Genomic DNA, 26,980 nt, shown 5'->3' on the forward strand with positions numbered 1-26,980 from the left:
ACATTATTATGTGTGAGTCCGGCCCTCCGCCGTTCAGGTATTAAATGACACTCGCTATTTGCAATATAAAGTAGCAGCGATCTCTGTATCTAGTCTGCACTGCTGCTTCTGGAAGGAAATCAATGTAGCAGAAGCCAACTGAGCTGACGGACAGACCTGGGGCAGGAGGAGGACTCATTTATTCTACATGATTGTTTCAAGAGTCAGAATCCGAGAATGAGAATGCACAAGTATTGCTTGCATTCCAATTACACAGTGTGGGACTGGGACAGTCCAGGGGCCCATCCAAAAACCTTAGACCAGAGGCCACTCTCAGTACTAATATTCTTCATCTCCTCATTCAATCTCTATTCTCCTAGTCTGTTTTCTTTATACTATAATCAATTATTATCTATTTAGCCTCATTGTTGAAACAAATCGCTTCTTCTTCAGGCAACTAATCTCCCCGAACTGCCTTCCGGCTAGAATAAAATCGCCCAAAGTTTCCTCGCGAGGCAACTTCGGAAAATGAATCGCTCCGAGTGCCATCCAGCCGGCGATTTACATTATAGCCGGCGGAAAAGCAGTTCAGGGAGATTAGTCGCCCGAAGAAGAAGCGATTTTCTGCTGGGCAACTGACTTAGGCACCCCCAAGTGGATGTACGTACTTACCCAACACCCCGGGCTGGTGCTCCTATCAGCAGAAAATTGCACCGGTCGGGGGATTCTACCAGCGACCACCACTGAGCGATTGGCTTCCTTCTTCTTTCTTCAAATTTCCCAGGGCAAACACATGTGCAGCAGAACAAAATAGCTGACTTCTTCGTTAAAGTTCAGCTTTTCACGCAACTGCATATGCGCACCCACACGAAGAAAGAAGACGAGGGTAGCTGATCGTTCCGTGGTTTTCTGCTGAAAGGAGCACCGGCACTGGGTTTCAGGTAAACAAATATAATCACTTGGGGGTGCCTAACTTTTGGCACCCCCAAATAAATACAGCCTTTCCTTCTTTAAAACCTGCAGCATTTTCATAGGTGGTGGCAGACTGCTGCAGCTCTATTATGCCATCCACTCATAGCACTTTTGTGAACATGCTCCTCCCCTCTGCTCCAACAGGTACTGGATCAGTACAAGAAGGAACATTGAGCTACAGGACCCGGACAGCAGTTCCAGGCGTCCTTGCCGAGCAGTGCAAACAGGATACTAAACTGTTCAGTCATATTCAGAATTTTTAGATACAATTTTGGGTACCGGTACTATCTTTCTGGACAGATTATACATTTTGTGGTTGATTTTTTTTTTAATTGTTTGTGGGTTTTGAGTGTCATTTTTGTTGGGCAGCTGCACTGGTTGCTATACCTCTGTAACTCTGGCAACCAGCAATAATGCAAATGTAAGGAGGGGAGGGCCTGAATACAAATACATATAAATGCATTTAACACTAGAATGAAAGCCTCGCAATTGTTCAAAATCTACTGTGCAATTTTATTTGTACTTTGAACACCACATATACTTTAAAATTATGATTTTTTTTATCCGTTTGACCCGCATTAAAACAAAGGTTTGAGCGTGAAAAAACTCATACACTGATTGAATCTACTCAACAAACAAACCCGGAGGAGAACTCTTTCTTTAACATTGTTTTAAGAGTTAGATGCAGGGAACAGAAAGGGGTAAGCAAATGCTGCAATTACATGTACAAATAACATTTTAATGTTTTGTTAAAGGGGTTGTTCACCTTCTAACACTTTTTTCAGTTCTGTTATTTTGAGATAGTTCAACAGAAATATTGAAAATTTGTATTCTTACCTGAAATTTTCTTTTTCTTTAGTCCGAAAGGCAGCACACCAATGGGTTAACATCCTGTTCCTCTCTGATAGGACAGAACTACAAGACAGAAAAAACATTCATAAGCTCCCCCTACCCCCTCTCTGGTATTGTAACTTTCATAGCACCAAAAAGATAGACAACACCACAATGCTTCAGTAATTTATTTTGGGAGGGAATATCTGTGCTGCCTTTCGGACTAAAGAAAAAGAAAATTTCAGGTAAGAATACAAATTTTCAATTTTCTTTGCGTCCTCCAGGCAGCACACCAATGGGACTTAGCAAGCCATATTAAGGGAGGGAGAAAATTACAAGGCTGTTTGAAGAATCCGGCTGCCATACGCTGCATCTTGCGAGGCTGCCACATCCAACCTGTAGAACTTTGAAAAGGTATGTAGATTACTCCAAGTCGCAGATCTGCATATATCAGCTGCAGACACCGCAGACTTTTCTGCCCAGGATGTAGAAACGGCCCTCGTTGAATGAGCTTTAATCAAATCTGGAGCCTTTAGACCAGTAGCTGTGTAAGCTGATAGAATGGAATTCTTCACCCATGAAGCGAGGGTGGATTTCGAGGCCTTGAGACCTTTTCTTTTCCCTGAAAACAGAACAAACAAATGCTCAGATTTCCTAAAGGATTTTGATTTCTCAATATATGTAGATAGACATCTGTGGACATCCAAACTGCACAGCTTATTATTTGACTCTGTCAAGGTTTCATTAAACCTTGGAAGAATAATCTCCGCATTAATGTTGGTTGTAGAAGGAACTTTTGGCTGGAAGAAAGGTAAAGTCCTTAGAACAACTCTATCATCGAAAAAGGTGGTGTAAGGCGGGTCTACCGCTAATGCCTGTAACTCTCCAATCCTTCTTGCTGATGTTATCGCCACAAGGAAGGAAGCTTTCCATGACAAAAACTTATATCCAATATCAGGCAAGGGTTCAAACGGGACCTCACACAAGGCTGAAAGGACTGTATTTAAATCCCAAGGAGCCACCAACGGTTTTATTGAAGGTCTAAGTTTTGATGCAGCTTTTAGAAACCTCTTGATTAACGGATTCGAAGACAGGTTAAGATGTAACATATTTGCCAATGCCTAAATATGCACTTTAAGTGTACTCGGTTTCAGCCCCTTTGTAAACCCATCTTGAAGAAATTGTAAAATCACTGGAATGGAATTAGATTCATTCAGCCCCTTATCTTTCTTCCATTCTTGAAAACAAAGGTACACCCTTCCGTATATTTTTGAAGTGGATTTCTTCCTTGAATTCATCAAAGTATTCACTACTTCCTCCGAAAGACCTTGACCTGTCAATGCTTCCCTATCAGCCTCCAGGCCGTCAAGCTCAGGCGTTCCAAATTTGGATATTTCATCTCGCCCTGTAACAGAAGATCTTCTCTGATAGGCAGTCTGTAATATTCCCCCCTGGACAGATTCATCAGATCCGAGAACCAAGTCCTCCTTGGCCAAAACGGAGCAATTAGTATCACAGAAGCTTTCTCTACCCTGATCTTCTGTAGCGATCTCTGTATCATTGGTAAGGGAGGGAACAGATAAGCCAATCTGAAGCCCCAAGGAATCGACATGGCATCCAGGTAATTCGGGTTGTCTCCTTTGTTCAATGAACAAAAACAGGCCAGTTTCTTGTTGTCCCTTGTCGCCATTAGATCTATCTGGGGATAACCCCATTTGTTGGCTAATAATCTGAAGACTTGGGGATTGAGTTCCCATTCCCCGTGATCTATGTGAGATCTGCTGAGACGGTCTGCCAGCACATTGTCCATTCCTCTTATATGGACTGCTCTGAGGAGATTGAGGTGACCTTCTGCCCATACCATCAGTTTGTGACATTGCTCCATCAACAATGGAGCTCGGGTTCCCCCCTGCTTGTTGACGTAAAACACAGCTGCCGCGTTGTCTGACCGTACCAGTACCTCCTTCTTCCCTAGAAGAGGTTGAAAGTACCTGAGGGCTAACCTGATGGCCTTGAGCTCCTTGAAATTCGAAGACCGAACCTGCTCCCAAGAATTCCATCTCCCTTGGATCACTTGGCCTTCCATATGAGCTCCCCAGCCCCAGGCTGAGGCGTCCGTCGTCACTATCTGAAAAGAAGGTGTCTTGAATGATTTTCCTTGAGCCAATCTCCGGGGATTCATCCACCAGCTCAATTGACTCTTCACCTCCGCTGGAACTTTGAAGTAACGATCCAATGAATTGGGATCCCCGTTCCATTGCAGAAGAATCGCCCTCTGCAGGGGACGCATGTGCGCTCTCGCCCAAGGAACTGCTTCCAATGAGGCAGTCATCAGGCCCAACAGTTTCATTGCTTGACGAATAGACACTGAACGAGCTCTCTTGAGATCTTTCACTGCTGAACACAATCTCTGTATCTTCTCTTGCGGAAGAAAAACTCTCATTCGGACTGTGTCCAAGATAAGCCCCAAGAACCTGGCAGAGGTAGAAGGCTGCAGACTCGACTTTTTTTCGTTTAAGATCCATCCGTGCGCTGTAAGTAGATCTATTGTCAGCTTCAGGTGATCTTCTAGCTGAGCTACGCTGGAAGCTTTTAGAAGCCAGTCGTCCAAATACGGTACCACGAATATTCCCTTTTTTCTCAATGCCGCTGCAAGGACGACAATGATCTTTGTAAAGATCCTTGGCGCTGATGTTAATCCGAACGGAAGGGCTCTGAACTGCAGATGATGAAGGACTGGACCCAGAAAAATTGCAATTCTGAGAAACCTTCGACTTTCGTGGTGAACTGGTATGTGAAGATAAGCATCTTTTAAATCTAGGGTCGCCATCACATCCCCTTCTTGCAGAATTCCTATTGCAGATCTTATTGTTTCCATGCGAAACTTTTCTTTCCTTATATACTTGTTTAAATGCTTTAAATCTATCACTAGTCGAAATCGACCATCCGCTTTTGGTACTAGGAACACATGGGAATAGATCCCTTTTCCTTGCTCTGCCACAGGAACTGGTTCCAACACTTTGGAGGTGATGAAATCCGAAATTGCATTTTCTAAGAACAAACGTCTTTCTGGATCCGACTTCCTTTTGTTCAGACAATATCTTTGTAGGGGGTATTTTTGAAAATTTATCAAATAACCATTCTCTATTATCCTTAGCACCCAGGAATCGTTGGTGGTGGTTTCCCAAGCTGGTAGAAAAAAGGCTAGCCTTCCCCCAACCGCTTCCTGGCTCCTGGCGTCAGAACTCAGAAGATTTTTTCTTTGGGGAATCTTTTTTCTGGCTAGGATTGCTATTGAAGTTTCTTCTTCCGAATCCTCGGTTTCGATAAAACTCCCTTCGTCTATCATATTCACGAAAGGAAGGTCCTCTCTGAGAGGAAGACCGAGCTGGAGAGCTTCTTGAATACCGAAAAAAAGGCTTTTTCTGCGGTTTCACTTTATCCTGTGGAAGTGTTTTATCCTTTCCTGGAGCCAAACTCTCAATTAACTTATCCAGGTGTGATCCAAAAAGTTTCCCAGGCTCAAATGGCATAGAGATCAAACTATTCTTTGATGTCACATCAGCCGACCACGACTTCAGCCAAAGAGCTCTTCGACCTACTGTGGAGAGTGCCATTGTCCTGGCCCCTGACTTCAAAGTCTCAATGGAAACATCGCACAAGAAATCTGATGCCAACTTGATTGGATACAACATATCAAGTAAGGTATCTCTGGAGGTGCCCGAATTGATTTCTTCTTCCAAGGAAGATAGCCAGAATTTTAAGGACCTGGAGACTGCCACCGCAGCCAGCGATGGCTTACAAACATTTGACCCCGCTGAATAAGACCTCCGAAGAGCACACTCAGCCCTACGATCCATTTGATCTTTTATGGCTGATTCTTCAACCGGTATAGTCGTTCTTTTGGACAACCGGGCTATTGACACATCTACTTTAGGAGGCTCTTCCCATTGTTGCACATCCTGAGAGTCAAAAGGAAACATTTCCCTAAATCTCTTCGTGCTTTCTGGCTTTTTCCCTGGATTCTTCCACTCCTTTTCAAACAACAGCTTAATAGAGGAATGAATCGGAAAGCTATATGATTTTTTTGGAGTCATGAACAACAAATCCTCTTGTTTGGATGACTCAGAGGAAGTACTTTGGGGACCAACTACTCTCCTCACTTCTTTAATTAAACGTGGCATTTTTTCAAGGGGAAACAGAAAATATTCATCTTTTGACTTTTCCTGTTCAAGCGTGTCAGATGACTCTGAATCAAGTAACACCCCATCTTCCAAATCCGACTCTGCCCTTTCTGAAGGTTTATTAACAGCGGATGATTTAACCTCCTCAAAGGTTTTAGATAACATGTCTTTAAACCATGACACAAAATCCTCCACTTTAGAAAGATCCTGCACATTCGTGGTATTAGCACAACTTCTGCATTTTGATTCCACACAGTCCTCTGGCAGAGGCTGACCACAATCAGAGCATGCACTATGTTTCGACTTCCTCTTTCTTTTCCCAGATTTAGGATCAGACATCTAGTAAAAAGAGAGAGAGAGAGGTAGCTCTTACTTTGTATCAATCAAACAAGTTACAACAGTGGACCTGCTAAAGGATACACTACCTTAGCAGCCTCCGTCCAAATATGCAGCCTGGCAGCACAAGCTACAGGAACTACAGCCAAAGAGCTACACCAAGGAGGGCCTTTAAATACCTCTACTTGCCCCAGGAAGTGAGCATAAAATTAGGGTACTCACCCTGCACCCGAACGCCGCTCGCGCTCGTCCTTAGCGCCCGTGACGTCATCATCTTGCGCCTCTGACCCAGACACCAGGGCGAACGGACGCCAGGCGAAAAAAAACGCCAGGCGAACGAACGGAACTACAGGGACGCCTCCTGCCACACCTGTCTTCCAGCTTGCCAAGCCACCGCCTGCAACCTCGGACCCATGCGCTCCCTGGTAAGCCTAAGGGTATACAACCCCTGAATGACCCACCCATAAGGTGGTCACTCATGCGGCCTTCAAGTTTTGGAAAAAAAACCTGGTTCTTCAGGCCCTTCGGCCCACTCCTCTTCCTATCTTTTTGAGGACAGAAAAAAACAATACCAGAGAGGGGGTAGGGGGAGCTTATGAATGTTTTTTCTGTCTTGTAGTTCTGTCCTATCAGAGAGGAACAGGATGTTAACCCATTGGTGTGCTGCCTGGAGGACGCAAAGAAAAAATACTTTTTCCAATCACTTTCTATTTGTGACAGTTTTTCTGAGTTTTATTGTTCACCTTATGTCTATCTGAAGCAACTCTGCAAACTGTTGATACATAAGTGAATACATTTGTTATCTTTGTCCCTGTTTAACACTATCCCGAGTTTAATTAAAGGCAGAGGTTAGAATTGATACAATAGTTGCTAATATTCCACACATGTTACTGAGCAATGTATAAACTAATGGAGCAAATTTTAACAGTTTACAATCAGCACCTGGAATCACCGAGCTGCCAGACTGAAACACCAGAGACAGGAACATTCATTTAAACTTCAATTTTGGAAAAACGGTAAAGAATAAAACAAATGCAAAGCAATTGAAAAAAAATCTATTTCTTCTGAATCTGAAAACAAGTGAATTGCAAAATTGTTTGGAAGGTGAACCACCCCTTTAATGTATACTGGACAGTTCATTTTTTTAAATGAAATATTAAATAATGTTTTTTGTTGGACCCCTTAAAAGGGGTTGTAAAGTCAAAACCTAAAAGCCTGGACACATATTTCCAATATGTATTAATTTAAAAATATGTACCATTTAAAAAACAAACAAAAAAACACAATCTCTTGCCTGCAATTCCCCTCTTCACTCCATTAGCTACAGATACGGAGCCTACAAATCCTTAGGCTCCCTCTGCTGGTTTCATACAGTCTTGACAGCTCATCAGTAAAGTTACTGAAGTTGTACTGAGGTGTAGTCTTAAGGGATGTATATTGACTGTGCATCAGTGTATTATCTTATAATATGTTGCAAAAAGAAGCAGCTACATGTGCACTAGAGTTTAAGTTTATGGACCGAAAGTTAATTATCTTTCTTTTGTTTCTTCTGTGCTGACTTGGCTCCCTTGATCTGTAATTTGACTTGATCTTGCAGCTGAGAGAAGAATGCTTGAAATTACTTTAAAGCTTTATCCTTCCCTTCATCCTGAAACAGAAAAATGTATGTTATGAAGAATGCAAATCAAAATTTAGCTTTTTACTGATAAAAAAATGCATCACAAAAACATGCGCTTTGTACAATGTTGAATTTTCTCATTCTCTCGGGCACTATGAAAGTAGTGATGCTTCTAGTTTTTAAGAAGTAATCAAGAGGTGCCACAAATACATTAAATATGTTCATGTACACAGAGAATTCTGTGTTCTGCAATTTTCCTCCATTGTTAGGGGAAAGTTCCAGGCACTGCAATCTGCACAGTGCTTAATTTTTTAGAGATAAGAAAGTTTGTCAGATGAAATGGTGAGTCCAGCTTAGATTTAAAGAGGTAGTACACCATGACCTAACGTAATGTTTAAAAAAAAACCAAACAAACCACAATGAATTTTTCAATGTTGAAAATTAGGATATACTATATATGTGCAACTCCAGCATTAGCATATGGCCTTGCAGTGCTCCAGCCTTGAATACATGTTTATTTCATATAAAATTAACAATCAGTCTACCTAAAAAGCGGTGTAAATTTGTTGGTGCTATTTAACAGATAATAAAGTAATCATTACAGCCTCTCCTTTCCTAAAATAAAAACCAGGACAAAATTGCCTTATTTGTCGAATTGAAGGATCAAGTTGAAAATGAAATGGATCAGTAATTGCACTAGTTCAAATTTTATTAAAGTAAATGATTGCAGATATTTACATATGCCAATACTACTAGTGAACAGGTGCATAAATTATATTACCTTTAATACTGTGGCCTTTCCCTCTTTGGTCAGTTTTTTAAGATCAGCTGCAGCAGCCGCTTTATTATACATTTTCATTCCTTCTTCTGCTCTTATTTTGTCAGCTAGCTTCTTCCTCTCTTCTCTTTCTTTTATTTTCTGCCTCTTCACAGCCTTCTTCTTCCTTCTCTCCCGTTTCCTATCAGTGATTGTTTTCTCTGCACTGGTCTTTACATCTCCAGCCTTGTTCTTTTCCTGTAAAATAAAAAAAAAACAAAGAACTTGTGTTCATAGGATTTTAGCTTTGCAAAACATATTACTCCTATAAGCAATGATTACAGTGATTCTAGGGAACAGCCACAAAGAGCACATGTCAGCATACTTATTTACGCTCAAAGTCTTCACTGCCCTTGGTATGTGCACATAGATACAGGCTCCATTTAGCACTATGGCACTGCTGTGAGTATCCCATCATTAGGCTATCATGGTATTTAGCACATGTAAAAATACTCCAATACAATCAAAAAAATCAACTCCAAACTCGGTTCTAGCTTGGTTCTGCCAAACGTCAAACTCAGTTCTTTACCTTGGACAGGTCCCAAAATTAGGTCCCCGGGCTATTTGTGGTGAGTCTCCATGATCCCCCATTAATAATGCATGATATCTTTTCAAATTAAGAAAGCGAATAAAAACAGTAAATACAATGTGTTTGCTGGTCACCACTACTGCTTCAGTTAGCTTGTTTTTGCTTTAACAATATAAATTGCATTGTATATTTTGTTGCTTTAGTTGTATCTGCAAAAACTAGCAAAATGGGATGTAGAACATTTCATTGAAACAGTGTTTCTTAACTTTTTTTCCTCAGGGGTCCTCAAGTCAGGGGTAGCTTGGCAACCAGAAAATATGGTTTAAAGGAACAGTTTGGTGTAAAAATAAAAACTGGGTAAATAGATCGGCTGTGCAAAATAAAAAATGTTTCTAATATAGTTAGTTTTTAGTTTTTTAAATGATTTGCCTTCTTCTTCCATCTTTCATATGGGAGTCACTGACCCTATCTAAAAACCAAATGCTCTGTAAGGCTACAAATATAGTTCTTGCAATTTTTACTCCTCTTTCTATTCAGGCCTTTCCTATTCCAGTCTCTTATTCAAATCAGTGCTTGGTCGCTAGGGTAATTTGATCCCTAGCAACCAGATTGCTGAAAATTTGAATAACATGAGAGCTGCTGAATAAAAAGCCAAATAACTAAAAAAAATCACAAATAATAGAAAATGAAAACCAATTGCAAATTATCTCAGACCATTACTCTCTACATCATACTATAAGTTAATTTAAAGGTGAATAATCCCTTTAAATGAGGACCTTTAATGTGGCATGTGAGCTTACATATTCTGGGTAAAATGTAGTACTAAGACCTCAATGTTTGTGAAATGTATTTAAATAAATTCACATGTGCTGCAATTGAGCTCTGGCAATATCATTTGTAGCAGCTAGTCAACTCCAGAATGTAGTTTAGTCACTGGGAATAAAGCAGCTGGTCAATGCTACAGCATGGGTTAGACTGAGCGTTCACAATTTCAGCTTGTAAACTGGAAAGCTACTGTACAAAAAGCTAAATAATTTAAAAACCAAAAAATAAAAAATTAAGAACAGCCGTAGTAGTATATCATTGTGTGCATCATACTAAGAGTTCCTATAAACACAATCTACACCTTTAAAGGGGACCTTAAGTCTAAAATAGAATAATGCTAGAAATGCTGTATTTTGTCTACTAAACATAAACTTACAGCACCTAATTAAACAAAGTTGCCCACAGGGGGTCATCATCTTGTAACTTTGTTAAAAATCTTTGCAAGACCAAGACCATGCACAAGCTCAGTGTGGTCTGGCGACAATACAGCAGCTCAAAAAGGTCTTCCTGGAAGTCAGTATGTCAGAGCTTGAATAAAAGAACAAAGCATAGATCTTTACACTGTAAATACAGAGGTTTGAGAAAATAAGTCCTTAACAAATACTTACTGGTTTGGGTATAAAATGGAAATTTGAAAGGGCATCTAACTTTAGGAAGAGGGAATCCATCATTTTCTGGATTTCCGTGTGTTTTGGATTTTCTTCCTCTTCTTTTTTTTTTTCTGTAATTAAGAAAAAAAACTTTTATTAGTAATATTATTACAAGAGCTGCCAGAGTTTCTCAGAGTGTTGCTTATCATTAGTCCTGGTACCTAAAACAGCAATAGTGGCGTTTACAACTTATTTTACAAAGCAGTGGTTACCAAACTTTGGGACAGGGCTTCAAGCAGTTACAGGAGAGGCTCAGCCCCAATGCTATTTAAAGTAAAAATTGGAGAGAATGTCTGTTTGTTCACTTACATAGGCATAAAAGCTCAGCTTCATAGTTACTTAGCATGAAACGTATATCCTTCGAACTACAACTTAATAACTAATACAGCAATATTTCTGATTATCATCATCCCATAGCTTGGCAAAATAAATACAGAGGAATTAGCACAGAACACTTTCAACAGGTTTAAAAAAAAACAAGTAAAACTTATATTTTAAGCAAAATGCCTCTTCAAAAGAATAAAATCTGATTCTAGCTACAACAGTGGACTCTTGTTGGTTGATATAATGCAAAAGTGCTGATGGAGTATTATACACGATAAGTATTGGATTTTGAATACAATTCCTTGCTGACCAACAAAATAAATAATGCAGAAAGGCACATTTCTCACAATCCTATACCTGGACCAGTGCAGTTTGGTCATGCATGTGTGAAATGGTATGGGTGCCATATTGAGTTGTTCTTCCCACAAGCCGTGTTTGGAACCTTAATGATATTACCGATCAATGATTTGAGTGGTGTAAACTGGCTGTAATTAGTATATGCCAAAGCTTAATAAAGTTGCTTGTGATTGATTAAAATAATAATAAAATAACTAATAGCTTATCAAATGAACCAATACACACCTGGTCTTTTATTCTCTGTTTAATTATATCTTCAAGCTGCATTGTGGTTTCTTCTGAGATAACAGGTGCTATATGAAAAAACACAAGGGTTTATGGTAATAAATCTGTACCCATCCAACAAAAATGGACCACAAGTAATTTTTTTTTGTCTAAAGTAAGGTTTCCATAAATGTTGAGCAGTTTATTCTACCTAAAGAACCTAACTGGACAAAGCTATTACTTACCCATCCTGGAAGCATGGTCGAATACCAATGATTCTGAAAGTAGACTGTTTCTGGCCTTTTCTGAGCAGTTATCTCACCAGATAACTGCCATTGCTTCTCTTATAGCATTTGTTTTTGCAGCGTTTGAATCTTTTCTGCCATCTTAAAATAAAAAAAAAAATGATTGCAGTTGAGAAAAAAAATACAAAAAGATAGATGGCTACTCCTGATGTGAAGGAGGGTGGGCATGTCCTCCTAAAATACTGCATTCTCAACATGCGTCACACCTGTGGTACTATCAGTACTTGCAACATATAGTGGGGTTTGATTTTTAGCTTATCCTTAGGATATCTGTGCTTGGATTGACAGTATGTATTGTGCCACTACTGATTAAAGGTGATAAAAATGTTTTGTGTGCAGTAGCCTGAATGAAAACTGAAAGAATTTTTCCAAATTAAATTTGGGCAACATTATTTTGCTTAAAACTACACCTTGTTGTTGGGGAATTAAAAAAACCTATTGATAGCCGGTCTATTTTTGAAGTTTTGGATATTATTTCATCAGTTGAGCACAGGCAGGGTCGGACTTGGCCAGCTGGACACCAGGTAAAAACTCGGTGTTCCCTGCCGACCCAGACCTGCACCCTTCTGCTGCCCGTAAAGTCCGTTCTCCCTCTGATCTTGCTCTCCTCCAGCCCCAACAGGTACACAAGGGAGGGCCCTGGAGAGGAGGTTCTTGTCAGAAGCCCTTGTGGGCCTGGGACCTCTTCAGTCTGACGCAGAGCACAGGACTGCAAACTGTAGATTCAGGCAAATACCAGAGGGGCTGCTGGGAAACACCATAGACAGTTAATATTTATTGGACTTGTTGGGGGCTGTTGATATGTACTTGCGATGCTGGGGACTATTTTGAGTTTCGGTCCACACCTGGCTGTACACTATGTAGCATAAAACAGAAGTCACTGACCTTCTCTTCCCTTTTTTCAAAGGAAGACTTGACTTCACCAGACTCTAAGAGCTCCTGTTTCTTTCCACCCAGTATTTCACCAACATCTTCGCCTTCACTCTCATCAGAGAGATCAAATGTTACACGTTTAAATGCCTCCTTTGCTTTTTGGCTCTCTTCATTTTCTTCACTAGAAAACAAACAAACAAAAAAAAACACAATGCCATAGTTAGTTCTCTAAAATGAAGTATCCCTCAGAAACACAATGTTTATTCAAAAATATGTTAGCAGGAACACATTAGATATTCGCAAAATGAAATATATTTAATTCAGATCCAGGTGTCTTCTAGGGTGTCCAAGTTTTTGAAAAGAAAAATATATCGGTCTCCTTTGACTAGTACTTTATGTCTGGTTAAAGGATTTACAACAGTCTCGCACAGATATTTGACACAGTCAGGTTAGAGACTGTACTAAGGCCAAATACAGTCAAAAAAGTTGCTGCACATTGAAAAAGGTGAATAAACTCTTTAGTTGCGCTATTTTATTGGCTCATGCAAAGTAGACAGGGCAACGTTTCGGACCTCGCAGGGTCCTTTATCAAGCCTTGACTAAGGCCAAAGACATGAAGATACGATGAAAGTGGAATGATTATTCAATGACAGGGGACCTGTCATATGCATTTTTTTTTCTAAATCATACATCATTAAGGCAATAAATAATGTATGATAGTTGATTTACATATTGACTAAAGTTAGAGTTTACAGTAACCCAGAACCATATAACTTCTCATTGTATATATCTTACTTGTCACACATTTTATCTTCATCTTCCTCCAAAACATCTGCCTTCGTCTTCTTCTAAAAGATCTTCCTCCTCCTCTTCATTTTCTTCCTCCTTTCTCTTTGTAGAAGGATCTGTGCCATATCCCTCTTCACCGTCAAAAGGGTCAAAGAAATCTTGGTATTGAAGATCTCTTGAACTTTTTTTTCATCTGAAACAATAATAAAAAAAACCATGAGCAGATATGATAAAACAATTCAGCACGTTCTAACCGGCTTGTCACTACTGTATTGTAATAAGAGGCTTCTTTTACAACGTGGCAACTATGTTGCTTGAATATTTAAAAAAAGACATAGGTATCATTCTAACGTGTGTTCAGCAAGTGGGGGAACAGCAATTAAACCGGATATTACAAGTTACTGCTAAGTATGTAGTTATGCAGAGAACAGAAATATAAACTGCAAATAATTCAAGTTTTCTTATGGAGTTTTAATGGAATTTTAATCATAATGAGTTATTCATAATGTTACACGTAGGTGCTTAAAACTGCCACTACCAGCTCTAGTTTTTTTTCTCCCTCTGGTAAAGAATATGAAGACTTGGGGCAATGGCACACACATCAGATAGACAACAGAGTTTCAGGCCAGACTCCCAAGAGAGTATTTGATGTCCAGCTCAGCCATACCGGATATAGATAACTCAAGTTTCACAGAGGAAGTGGACAAGGGAAGTAGCAAAAATTAAACCCAAGCTATCGCTGCTAATGAGAAAAATGTCAGTGCAATAAGATGCACAAATAGGTACTGCAGTACATCTATTGCTCAGTAGATGAACATTCACAATAAATCATGCACAGGTTATACTATATAAGCCCAAATTTACAAAAGACTGTCATTGGAACTGGCCAATAATAAGAACCTTCTTGTTGCCCCAGCTACAAACCAGCCTGGAGGCATTTGTCTTTACTGCTCTAGGTGTTTTGTAAGACTGAGCTTGCATGGTACAACCTGCGTATAATTTACAGCTCACTCTTTATCAGCTTAGATATGTTATGTACTACAATAAACAACAACATGGTAAAATACAGTTCTGAGCAAGCTAGGAAAGATGTATAGACACAGCTCGCAATCGAGTGCATTTGAAGAGAGGTTTGTGTAACAGAACTATGCAATTCTATGAATTACTGCACTGCTAATATACGTTGGCAATAGAAGAAGCAAAGCTAATGTGGCAGAAAATTACATCTGCTCAAGTGAGACATAGCAAATTCATCAAACATGTGGAAATGCACTGTGGGGAGGTTGCTGTTGGAGAAAGGCATACCTCACTGGAAAACAAGGGAGCATAAAAAGCCTTCAAGGCTTTTCTTCAGTAGGCGTTTAGCTTCTACTGTAATACTGACAAATATAATTACATATAGCAGATCTGAACGAACTCAATGTTCTTCCATGGACCCTTACTGACAGACAGAAGCATAATAATAATAATAACTTTACATGGTTACCATGGTTTTCTTAAATGGCATAGATTAAAATGGTTGAAAGGTGTGCAATGTGAATACAAGAAGGTGGAGGTCTTTTTATTACTATGACAACCAAATGCCGACATGTCTCCATCTTTCGGTATTTTCATAAATTCAGTAGCGTGAAGCGTTGAACCACGCAAAACGCATTGGACTGAATTGAACTCATCTCTTTTTTTACGTGCTGTACCTGATGTTTTGTAAATAGCCAAATGTTTGTGTTTTATTCATTTATTAAAAAATAGGTTGTTTACCTTCAAATGCTTTTTTTTCAGTTCAGATGTAATAAACAAAGATATTTTTCAACAGCTTTCTATCTTTATTTTTTTACTTTTTTTCTCATAATTGAAATTTAATGTGCTTGTCTTTAGTGTCGCAGTCTGGCAGCTCAGCGATCCAGGAGCATCTGATCTGTTACAATTTACTACATTTAGTTGATACAATTAGCTGACACATTTCTCAGCAGCATCTGTGAAACATTAGCAACTATTGTATCAGCAACAGCTGCCTTTAATGGAACCGTTACCAAATCAGCGTCCCCCATCCCCCAGCTGCTTTAGAAGGTGAAAAATTAAACTTTACACTTCAATATTAGAAAAACTGTCACAAATAGAAAATAGTAATCTAGTAGTAGATTAGCAAACTTCCCCTTCCCCTTGAACCTAGATGGTATTTATTTGGTATCGACCCACCAACCTAACTAACACAACCAGTTCAGCAAATAATTCATAAAGTACTTTTTCATGCCTGTAGACTGATAGCCCAACACTGGAAGGTACCCCATACTCTGTCTAGGGCAAAGCAATACTGGAAATGCAAAGTGTTGAACAACTGATGGCTAAGCAATTCTCAGTGCAATTCTCAGTGCAATTCTCAGTGGCAGGTTGGGGTTTGGTGTATGCTCAGTAAGCAATTAAATTCACTGGCACACAAACTGGCACTCCCCCAATGACTTTACCTTTCCTTGTCCTTGAATGCTACACTAATTGAAAAATGATATTTTGGATACCTTTTTGATTATTAAAAATTAGCCATTTGCCGAAACAATTTATGATTATTTTTCCTTATCGACCAGTTGTGTCTGGTTAATTAATACCATAGCATCCTGAAGATCTCATGTTCAAACCATTTTATCTTAATGTTTAGACTGAGATACAAATGCTTTGCAAAGCTTTTTATGCGCTTTACTGATTTCTCCAGCCATTTCCTTAAAACACAGCTTACCCGTTTATTGCTTTTCGTAATGTGAAAGTCTTCATCCATATCATCATCATCATAAGAGTCAATATCCTCAAAATAATCAACTTCATCATTGTCATCTTCCTCGCCATCTTCTTTTTCAACTTTTTCTAAAAAGGCCTCCATTTCTGACAATTTAAAGAACTTGTCGTCAAGTATTGACGTTTCACTAGCTTTAGCCATTGTTTTTTTATTATTATGTTTCTGCTTATTTTGCTTCTCCAGTTTATCAATATCAAAGTCCATATCTGAATCATCATCGTCATCACTAAATGTCTCCACTGGTGTTCTTTTGGGTCTTTTGGTATTAGCAAGTATTTTCTCCTGAGTTCTTTGTTCCTCTTCACTTTCACTAATTAACTCGGACTCTTCTTCTGACACACCTTCACCTTCGTCTGGGGTTTCCTCCTCAGCTGACTGTGCAAGATAAATATCCTTGTCCTTTTGTGCAGTGCTAACTGCTTTCTTGAAGTAGCTAAGAACAGCATTGTTCTGCAGTTCCAGTTGCTGCCATATTTGCTCTTCATCAAAATTCTCAATAATCAGTACCTCCAATGGGCTTCCAACCGCTAGTGCAAGCTGTGACTTTTGCAAATCATAATAGCACTTTTGCTAAACTAGAGAACTCTGTTGCCAATCCATCCTGCACACTGAAAAAACAAGGTAAAATAATCCTTCAAATAAGTTAAACTTGGCTGTGCAGTAAAAAAAAAAAAAAATTCAGATGCAATATTGCAATATAATTATAAAATATAGTTGTTGGCCACATTGCTAGGTAGCAAAGCATATTTCAGAACAGAAAAATCTTATAGACACAAAAAGAAAAAAACAAGAGTGCAGTACTAGATGCAAATAAACAGCTGTAAGTGCCTTGGTGTTAAAGGGGGAACTATCGCGAAAATTAAAATTTGATACAAGCTTCCTCATAATGAATTAAGAAACTTTCTAAATACAATCAGTTATAAATTCGACATTGTTTCTGAAATAATTACGTTTATATTCACTATCCCTCTCTCATCATCTGTTTCTCTTCATTCTCTCTTCATGCAGCAGTTGGGTGTCAGATAGTCATCAACAGTTAGATCCAATATATCGTATAGGGGGGCTTCCTTTCCTAGCAGATGTATTAGAGCTCACTGATTCCAGTAGAAACAAAATATAACAAAATAACTGCCCTTTGCACAAACTCTGCATGTAGAGAGACAGGATTTCTGATGATTTTAATAGAGTGAGCTCTAATACATCTTCTAGGCAAAAGGAGCCCCCCCCCCATAAGATATATTGGATCATTCATCTGACACCCAACTCCTGAATGAAGACAGAATGAGAAGAAACAGATGCTGAGAGAGGAATAGTTAAGATAAACTTGATTAATTCAGAAACAGTACAGAATTTTTAATTAATTGTATTTAGAAAGTTTCTTATTTCAGTATGTGGACATAAATATTACATTTTCATTTTCGCGATAGTTTCCCTTTAAGTATGCAACCAAAAAGGTTTTAGAAACTGGCGTGGCCTTCTCCTGATTTCAATCTAGCTTTTAGCCTTTAAACTTGGGGGTGGTGCTAACTCCAAATAAACCATCACATGGCTGCCCACTTAAAGATCAGGGAAAATTACTTTTAATGATTAAACACAGTGAGACTGGAATTACAATTGGGGTACCTTCTGTTCACCGTGTCTAGAAAATTTTGGATATAAACCTGCATGTGTTTTTCTATTGTACCCTTCAGACATTACCTACCAATGCCCGGACTGGCAATCTGTGGGTTCTGGAAAATGCCAGAGGGGCTGCTGTAAGGTCCCATAGAAAGTCAGTATTTAGTGGGCTGGTGGGGGCTGTTTGGGCCTCTATGTGGGCTGATTGGGCCTCTGTGTACCTGAAATGCCAGGGCCTATTTTAATTCTCAGTCCGGACCTGTTACCCACGGAAGCAGTGGTCTATACACAAAAAATACAACATGACCATGAGTTGTGAATGACATAATGGGCCTGCAGCAGCCTAGCACAACCTGAGCAAAAATGAAATAAATATGTAGTCTTCTAAATTATCTGTGGGCTGTGGCTCTGGTGTGCAAGGCTGCTCTCTGGAGTTAGCAGACTTTTGGATTCAACACAACTTTAGGAGTATGTCTGTCTAGAAGCTTTTTGGCATCATAAAAGAAACTGTAATCCTGACGAAGCTGCTTGGCAGCGAAACGCGTAGGGCGGCATAGGTGGAAGGTGGTGTGGATAGCTCCCACTCTTCCCAACGTAGCTAGGTAGGAGGTGTGCTGGGGGAAGGGTGGAAGGGAGGGCACTGATGGAAATGGAAATCCGTTACTAGCTTATAGCATTATCCACCACTGTTCCAGCCTGCGCAACTGTTTTTAATTGTATGTGATTTTAGGGACATTGTCCCGCATGGCGTAGAGTCTCACACGCTGTGAGTGTATTTGTTGGTGTTGCCAGTTAAAGCTCTTTTTACTAATTTAAATTAAAAGTTATATTTTATGATATTGTTGCAACCATAGCCTGAACTGGTTGGCTTGCTACATTGTAAATGGATGGGTGGTTGTTTCACTCTCCACTACTAAAAAAAAAAAAAAAGCTGTTTCGCTTTTTTCAATTATTCAAACTGTAATTTTAAGCAGCTTTTTTTTACAGGTATATTAATTCAGACATTGCGTTTAAAGTTTTCAGTTGAAAGCCATATTTTTATTCTGTTCTCTGGCTTTGATCCTTAAAACCAGTCATTTATTTTCCAGGTCTGTTCATGCAGTTTCTTTGACACAGATTCTAGAGTCTGAAAAAGCAGTGCAGAGAAAAGAAAGGGGCAGACGGATAGTGCTTTCAGCTGCACTTACATTTACAACGTTTCAACCAATGAAAAGCTATCATTAATATATGTTGGAATGCTGCTTAGAATGAGGTGTTATTATTCCATTATACAAAAATAAACAACACAGACAGTTCTGTAAATCTCCAGGATTAGGCTGCCAATAAGGAGTTGTCTCTCTGTACCTCGGCAGCTGCTCCGGGTCGGCACTCACGGATTCCAGCCAGGGGTGCTTCGCCAATGAGGCGAGTTGAGGCTGTCGCCTCAGGTGGCAGCGCCCCACTAGGTACCAGGGGCAGCAAAAATGCTGCTCCTGGTACTTTAAGAGCGAATTTCCAGGGGAGGGGGAGCAGCAGCAACTGCTGCTGCCTCAGGCAGCGGAGGGGCCAGGATCGCCCCTGATTCCAGCAACTCAATACACTGTTCCAGTCCATGCCTTGGTTCCCCAGCCTCTGCCTCATTATGGTTGCCACCTTTTCTGGTAAAAAATACCGGCCTCCCTATATATTTATCATTTTTCCCTATTAATAACATTGGGATCAGCCATCATTTTTACCAGCCAGGCCAGTAAAATACCGGCCAGGTGGCAACCCTAGGTGGGAAGGGGAAAATATTTTTTTACTTCCTTGTTTTGTGACAAAAAGTCACCCAATTTCCCTCCCTGTACCTAATTTGCATATGCAAATTCGGGTAACGTTTAGCCGGACAGAAGGATTCGGCCGAATCCGAATCCTGCTGAAAAAGGCCCGATGCCGAACTGAATCCTGGCTTCGGTGCATCCCTAATTCAGACCTGTCATAGATAATGTTTATCCAAAAAAAAAAAAAATAACAAGGATGATGTGGACTTTCACATTTACACCAATCTATAACAAATGTTATAATTACTGTCTTTGGCTACAGGTAGCATATAACGAGGAAGTGGTTCAGATCTATCCTGGGCCTCAATAAATCATGTGTAGTTTATGTGTGCATAAAGTGGCACTGCCATGTATTCCACTATAGTGGAATATTTTACTTTTCCCCCTAATAACAGATCTATACAGCCTACAATATGATGGTTAAACTTCTGCTGATCATTCCTAGGCATGTGCGTTTCAGTACTCCTCACTTATTATTGTAATCTGAAAGATGAACAAAATAGTCTATTGGTGCCATACTCTTGCTTTGCTTCAGCCAGAGATTAAAAGGAGAATTAAATCACATTAATCTTACAGAACAGATACAGTCACTGCAAAAACATGCCCACTTTTTTCACATCAGCATTATTTTATGTAGGCTCCTTCCTAGCAAGAAGCAGGCCACCGAGGTAGTGTAGTGGCTGGAGAAGGCTGGAGGCGTGTAGATAGGATAGTTTCTGGGATGACAGTTAATACCCTTGCTAGGTTCATTGCCATCATCTGCTTCTAACTATCATGGTTCAGCAATTTTGAGCTGGTCCAGTCCTGTTGGTCTGTTCCCATCTCCAGTGGATCTGTCCCATCTCCAGTGGGTCTGTCCCATCTCCAGGACTGCCACTGTAGAGACAGGTGAGAAGCAGTTACATTTGTTCAAAATGTATGTATGTAATGATGGTATTTTGCAAAATGTTTAAAGGCCCTGCTTTATTACTATTATATTATTTAAAGGGCAAGTTACCTTCAAAATAAAAAATTGCCTAATAAAACAAAACATTATTCTAAGCAACTTTGCAATATACATTCTTTATAAATTGTCTATGGTGTTTAAGTTATTTGTATATGTATTGTTATTGAAAGCAGTGTTTGTCTGTCCCCTTCTATTCTCTGCTCTGATGTCTAAGACTGTTGCTACAATGTAAGACTGATTAACAGACCTGTCTTTGCTGAGGAACCAAGACTTTTGCAACATTGTTTACAAAGTGACAACTGGGAGTTAAGCAAATGTTGCTTTCAATATCAAATATTTTTACAAATAACTTTAAAAGCACTGAAAATGTGTAATGTATATTGGAAAGTTCCTTAGAATTAGGCAAATAGATATTTTGGGGTTGACTTTCCCTTTAAATATGTCAATTGAACCTAAAATGTTGAATATGAACATCACCAAAAATACATACTGAATGTTGAAGCTATTTTAGCTAACTTAATGTAAACCTTTCAGGGAAGGTCTTTTTCCATTGGTTCCCATCTGTATTTCTTTCCTGCAGGAAGCAGAACTGATGCAGTGCCTTTTGTCTCAGAAAGTTTACTGTCCTGAGAGTAGTGGCCGCTGGTGGGATTGTCTGACTCTTAACTTGCATTAGCATTTAAATCACACCCAGAAGGGAAAAAGTCTTTAATTTACTATTGCTATAATCTAAATATAGAGTCCAGAGAAGGAATACTTTTATATACCGTTACTGGTTTATTTTTGATATAGTAGAGTTTTCTATATGCGTAACAGTTACTATGTGTATGCATTCATAACCTTTACATTCATATGTATTTTTATATTAAAATCTGATAAAAACATCTTGTGAGTTATTTGATATTTGGAAGTTTAAAATATTTATGATAGCGATCGGTAAAAAGTCCAAATCCCGCGCTATACATCAGCATGGAGGCAGCAACTAATTATCTGTTAGTGGGATGATATTAGGTGAGCAACATAATTCTCCAGTTTAACCATGGCAAGTATAATAAATGGATTTGTTTTTCTTAATTCTCCTTGCAGTTTACAGTCATGTGTAAATGTTTCTAGGTAGTATGTATACTGAAGTTGTATGCTACTGGTTTGGTCATACTAAACTTCTCTTATTTCCTAGGCAATTAGTGTTGTCCTAGAGGGTTTGTCTGATCTTCACGTGCACTCGGGTAACCAACTTTCACTGTATCAACATTCTGTACGAATAAGAGACTCACCCAGCTGCAAAAAAATTCCACCAGATGTTCTGTGAACTGCCTCTTATTGAAGTGGAGGATGCACCTCATGTGAGTTAAAGCCTGGTTGGAAAGTAATAAACAAGGCAGAGCTCATACAAATGCAAAAATGAAAGGAATGATGTGTGTAAGCCCTAGTAGTTTACTGTGATATTGACATTTTTAATTGCCACTCACCTATAATTACCTATTTCTGTAATTGTTTTCCACCAAGTCTTTTCCTACCCCCCCCCCCCTTATAGATGCATTTGTTCTTCATGAGTTCTTCATTAATGCTTCGTCAGGTTACAGGCAATGTGCTGAGGGAGAAACTTGCCTGCTGTACATTAAGATGTGACAATTTTATCTATGGTCAAACTACCTTTTTATTGACAGTTTTTAACCCTAATATTGAATTTTGCAATTTTGAATTTTTCTGTAATATGTAGGTTTTTCTGTAATATGTAGGTTTTTCTGTAATATGTAGGTTTTTCTGTAATATGTAGGTTCAAAGGCAAAATGTATCTGTAGACTGGAATGCGCAAATCTGTATTTCTAATGGAAGAATTGTCTGAAGAGGTTGGAGCAAATGCTCTTTCTTCTGTGATGTATTGTCTTCTGAGTTGTCTCTCGCCCATTACAGACAGCAGGACTTTGATTAAAGTATGTAAGCAATCATGTATGTGTGCATTATCAGTATTGGCTTGATATTCAAAACTGGGGACAGAACTTCTGCTCCCAGCACCCCTTGCTAGATGACTAAATTGGGAAAAGGAGAATGGTAGTTCAGTCATATTTGCTTTATATTATATGTTGGTGGATATACAGTACATTAGGGGGCAGATTTATTCGGGGTCAAAGTGAAAATTAGTTTTTTTTTTCTATTTTTTTTTTTTTGGTCAAAACTCTCAAATTCGAATTGTGAATTATTCAAACTTGATGTGAGTTTTAATTAGATTTTTGAAATTTATCATACTCTGGCGCTTTAAGAACTCAAATTTGACTAATCTCCCCCTTTAAAGAACCATTCAACCGGTTTAAAAAAAACCCTCCTCCCCCCCAGCATAGCTGCCCCTGGAGAAATGCCCCTAACTTTATAACCCTCGGCGCAGATTCAGACATCGGAGTTTCACGCAGCTATCTTCCAGGTCTTCGGGAACTCTGATGCCTGAATCTGCACCGAGGGGTAAGTATAAAGTTAGGGGCATTTCCCTGGGGGGCAGTTAGGCTGGGGGGAGGAGGGAGGGGGTCTACGTAGGGTGGGGGGTACGGGTTTTTCCAACTGAAAGCCTCTGCAGTAAAGGCCTGGCAGAGCATTAAAAAGGATGAAACCCAGAATCTGGTGATGTCCATGAGTTCAAGACTTCAGGCTGCCATTGCCAGCAAAGGGTTTTAAACCGAGTATTAGAAATCTAACATTTTATTTTCAGTTTTTTTTATTTGTCCAATTACTTTTGAGCCCCAGAAATAAAGTGATTGAGTTAAAAAAAAAGGCTTTTTATGCAATCTTTTTGTTTAACCCACTGTTTCAACTGAATCTAAGTTGTTTCATTTAAAATTCATTGTGGTAATGTACAGAACCTAAATTAGAAAAAAGTTCTCTCTGTCCAAAGATTTATGGGCCTAACTGTACATGTCAAAACACAGCAAATTTTTCCCAAGCATTTGTTGTTCGTTTCCTTTCTAAATCCGGTTTGAATTTACCCTAAATACGGCAAAATATTTTAAGTTCTATGTACAGTAAGATAAGTGCAGCTGAAGCTGTTGGTGTGTTTGATTCAGGCCTTCCCTTTGGATCTGTACACAGATAGCTTTTATGATAATATAAGAGAAGCTATTGAACACCGGCTCCAGCTGCTCCAGGAATGCGCCACAGAGACCCCATTTCAGCTCAGTGCTGATGTTTGGAATGCTCATGAGGGTAAAGCATTAGTTAACTGGGAGCGCTTTTCATCTCTTCAGCAAGCCCAGGTAAACATAGCCAGTTTCTCAAAGTCAAGTTAATAGTAGTAGCGGTTTTTAATTCCACTACAATATTTGGGCTTTGGCATGAAAGCCCTTAAATGGTTCAGAAGTCTATATAAAGATCCAATAGTAATGGTAACCATTGGCCCTTATTATTTCACATCTGTCACGGGACACGACAGTATGAGATGTAATCCACTCAAAGCAAATAAGTCCATAAATGATGTGTAGTAATGTGGAATGACACAGGGGATAAGTATTGAACACACTTACTGAAATTTTTTTAATACTTAGTAGAAAAGCCTTTGTTGACAATGACGCCTCTCCTGTATGAAGAAACTAGTCGCATGCATTGCTCAGCTGTGATTTTGGCCCACAAACTGTCTTCAGATCTTGAAGGTTCTGGGGGCTTCTTCTATGAACTCTGATCTTCAATTCTTTTCATAGATTTTCAATTGGATTCAAGTCGGGTCATTCTAACCGTTCCAGTGTGCACAGAGGCCATGTCAATTGAGTGCATTACTTATAGTTTTATTTAAAATAACTGGACCTGCTTATTCTGGACAACTCTTCTGATTATGCTTTTGACTCCTCTATCAGAATATTGCAAGGAGCATCTGGTCGTGACCGGTTTAGGGTGAAATGAAGTTCTTTCCACTTTTGGATTATGCCCCAAAGGTGCTCACTGGAACATTCAGAAGCGTAGAAATATGTCTGTAACCAATGTATGTTTTGCAACAATAAGGTTGTGACGGTCTTGAGAGATCGCTTTGCTTTTGCCCATCATGAGATGCTTCTTGTGTGATACCATAGAAATGAGAAACCTTTTAAGACTCAGCTAAACCAACTGATATTAATTTGCACTGATAGGGGGCAGGATTGCTTTCTAAATACTGACAGATTTCTGCAGGTTTCTTGGCTTTCAATGCATAGTTGCACCTCCTTTTCTTCACATGTCATACTTATTCCCTGTTTCATTCCACTTTATTACACATCATTTATGGACATCTTTCTATGTGTGGATTACTTGGGTTGTTACCAACATCTGGTGTACATTTCACGTCAATGGCCCCTTTACAAATATCTTTACTGAGAAATATGTTGACGAGTTTAATACTTATTTTCTCTGTTGTATATCTCCCTAATCTATACAATCTAATAAACAAGTTTGGTAAAATATCCAAGCTTCATATCAATGATATCATCTTAAAGAAGTCAGTGGGAGTTGGACTGATCTTATTGTACTATTTTTAATCAATTCTGACTTTGAGATTTTCTGATTTGTTGGTGCCATGGTTATCTCATTGTTTAAACTGTGTTCAACATGGATCATGATCTTATATAATCACTGGGGAAAGACCTATTGAAGTGGCCATAGACATATGAAAAGGTGGCTGACCCTGACGGTGCACCATCATTGTCACTGCAAAGGTATTTTCCAGTGTTTTGCCACCCACAAACTAGAAGGTGGGTGGGTGGAAAAATTCACAATGTACCATTGCCCTAAAACATTCATTCAAAGAGTCAGATTTGCATACTCCTGGAACTGGCTGGAACCTAGTTTGAGAACCATTAAAAGTCTAGGTAGAGACAGTTATATAAGTGTAAGGTCATTTTTACCAAACAGTTGTTGATCCATCTTTCCCTGTAATACCAAATATCCATGCCTGGTAGTAAGGCACTTTGTCTGCAATGGTGGCAGAATTGCTATAAACGACACTTAGATGGATCTATATGAACCTATATCTTTTCTCTTGTGCAAAAGAGACTTCCCATCCTACCCAAAATGTCAAAATATTTTCAAACTAGATTTCTAACCCATCCAGTCCAGCTTCAACTGGTCACACACTTAAGCATCTTATACAGTAAGCATGAGGCCCAAGATGGTGTCATTTACTTTTTTGTTTTATATATACTCCATATGTGTGGTTAAACTCCATGATGTGCAACTTCTTATTCTGTAGCTGGTGGATGTGAAAGGCTCCAATGATTGACTGGTACACAAGCAAATCATTTGGTTACATGAGCCAGGGAGCCAAAGTGGACACTTGTCATGTTGTTTCAGTTGGAGCCAAAAGCAACAGAGTTAGCTGAAATTATTCTTCTCTGTTAGTATACAGTATATGCATGTCTGTAAAAATATTCAATATAAAATTAACTAACGGTTTTTATTTCGTTCCTTAGTCACTCATATTTGCCACAAAACAAGGTTTTGAGAGTTCCCATTTTTTTTCCATACATTTCCCCCAGTAACAACAAGTGAGCAGCCCATAGAGGCACAAAGGTTTTAGTCTGTTCCCCTTTGCTGCGTTTGAACAAAAAGCCTCAACTATTTCAGGTTAATGTGGTCAGAGCCAGATGATGTGGAACTGTTGTTTTTTTTTCCAGTTTAATTGGCAGGTCCAGTAGCTCATTTATAGGCACCTGCACCAATCACTGTAGCAAAGGTAGAAGATACAGGTCTTCCTGCAGATCAGTGTGGGCAAAAAGCTTACAGTCTAAATTAAATGAGTCCTTACGTGGATGAACCATATCAACCCTTAAACATGTAGGCAGCTTTAATGCAGCTTTGACCTTTATTAATGTCAACATACGTAGCCAGCGCCCTAGTAGCTTTTCCACATTCTCCGCTGAAAAAAACGACCCTTGGATCAGGAGACTTGGGTTGATTATATCTCCATAGAATTGAACCATAGTATCTTAAAGTAGTAATAATGGTTAATATGGTTATTTGTAAAGTATTGGGCTTTTTGTTCTATGTATTGGGTAAACAAACTCAATATATTCTGCCTTCTGCCAAATATATCATTCTCATCAGATATTTATTATTATATGAGCATTAATATTCTTTGAATCTAGCCAAGATACCCATCAATATGTTTCTTTCATACTGTGAAAAACTCACGATATTCATATAACATTACCTACAATAGGGTACAGGCGATTCTCCATAATGAAGTTGTAAGGGCTCCTACTGACAAGTGTTTTTACCTGCACAGTCACA

At 39.1% G+C, this 26,980-nt stretch overlaps 2 protein-coding genes and 1 long non-coding RNA gene across 3 annotated transcripts; all 3 read right to left on the reverse strand.

The window, feature by feature from the left end:
• Positions 1-8,548: 8,548 nt before the first annotated feature.
• On the reverse strand, positions 8,549-10,800 carry LOC108712325 (U3 small nucleolar ribonucleoprotein protein MPP10-like). Its single transcript, XM_041588329.1, has 2 exons — positions 10,700-10,800; positions 8,549-8,935 (listed from the first exon to the last, which is right to left on the reverse strand). The coding sequence occupies exons 1-2, from the start codon at positions 10,760-10,762 to the stop codon at positions 8,693-8,695; spliced, it is 306 nt and encodes a 101-aa protein (XP_041444263.1). The 5' UTR covers positions 10,763-10,800; the 3' UTR covers positions 8,549-8,692.
• An 847-nt stretch (positions 10,801-11,647) lies between these two features.
• On the reverse strand, positions 11,648-12,979 carry LOC121393113. Its single transcript, XR_005966636.1, has 2 exons — positions 11,872-12,979; positions 11,648-11,715 (listed from the first exon to the last, which is right to left on the reverse strand). It is a non-coding gene; the product is annotated as an uncharacterized LOC121393113 (long non-coding RNA).
• Positions 12,980-15,943: 2,964 nt separating this feature from the next.
• LOC121393122 (U3 small nucleolar ribonucleoprotein protein MPP10-like) lies at positions 15,944-24,481 on the reverse strand. The gene is made up of 2 exons (XM_041587761.1): positions 24,458-24,481; positions 15,944-16,948 (listed from the first exon to the last, which is right to left on the reverse strand). Exons 1-2 carry the CDS (start codon positions 24,479-24,481, stop codon positions 16,187-16,189), a joined length of 786 nt encoding a protein of 261 aa, XP_041443695.1. The 3' UTR covers positions 15,944-16,186.
• Between the last annotated feature and the right edge of the window lie 2,499 nt (positions 24,482-26,980).

The sequence above is a fragment of the Xenopus laevis genome, chromosome 3S (assembly GCF_017654675.1).
Source record: "Xenopus laevis strain J_2021 chromosome 3S, Xenopus_laevis_v10.1, whole genome shotgun sequence".
Taxonomy (NCBI): domain Eukaryota; kingdom Metazoa; phylum Chordata; class Amphibia; order Anura; family Pipidae; genus Xenopus; species Xenopus laevis.

Excerpts from the sequence above, each read along its gene's own strand:
- LOC121393122 (XM_041587761.1), bottom strand. The coding sequence starts at position 24,481 with ATGGCCTCTGTGCACACTGGAACG. Across the intron at positions 16,949-24,457 it reads CCTCTGTGCACACTGGAACG|CAAAAGTGCTATTATGATTT; the intron begins GTTAGAATGACC and ends TCTCTAGTTTAG.
- LOC108712325 (XM_041588329.1), bottom strand. The coding sequence starts at position 10,762 with ATGATGGATTCCCTCTTCCTAAAGTTAGATGCCCTTTCAAATTTCCAT. Across the intron at positions 8,936-10,699 it reads TCCATTTTATACCCAAACCA|GAAAAGAACAAGGCTGGAGA; the intron begins GTAAGTATTTGT and ends TTTATTTTACAG.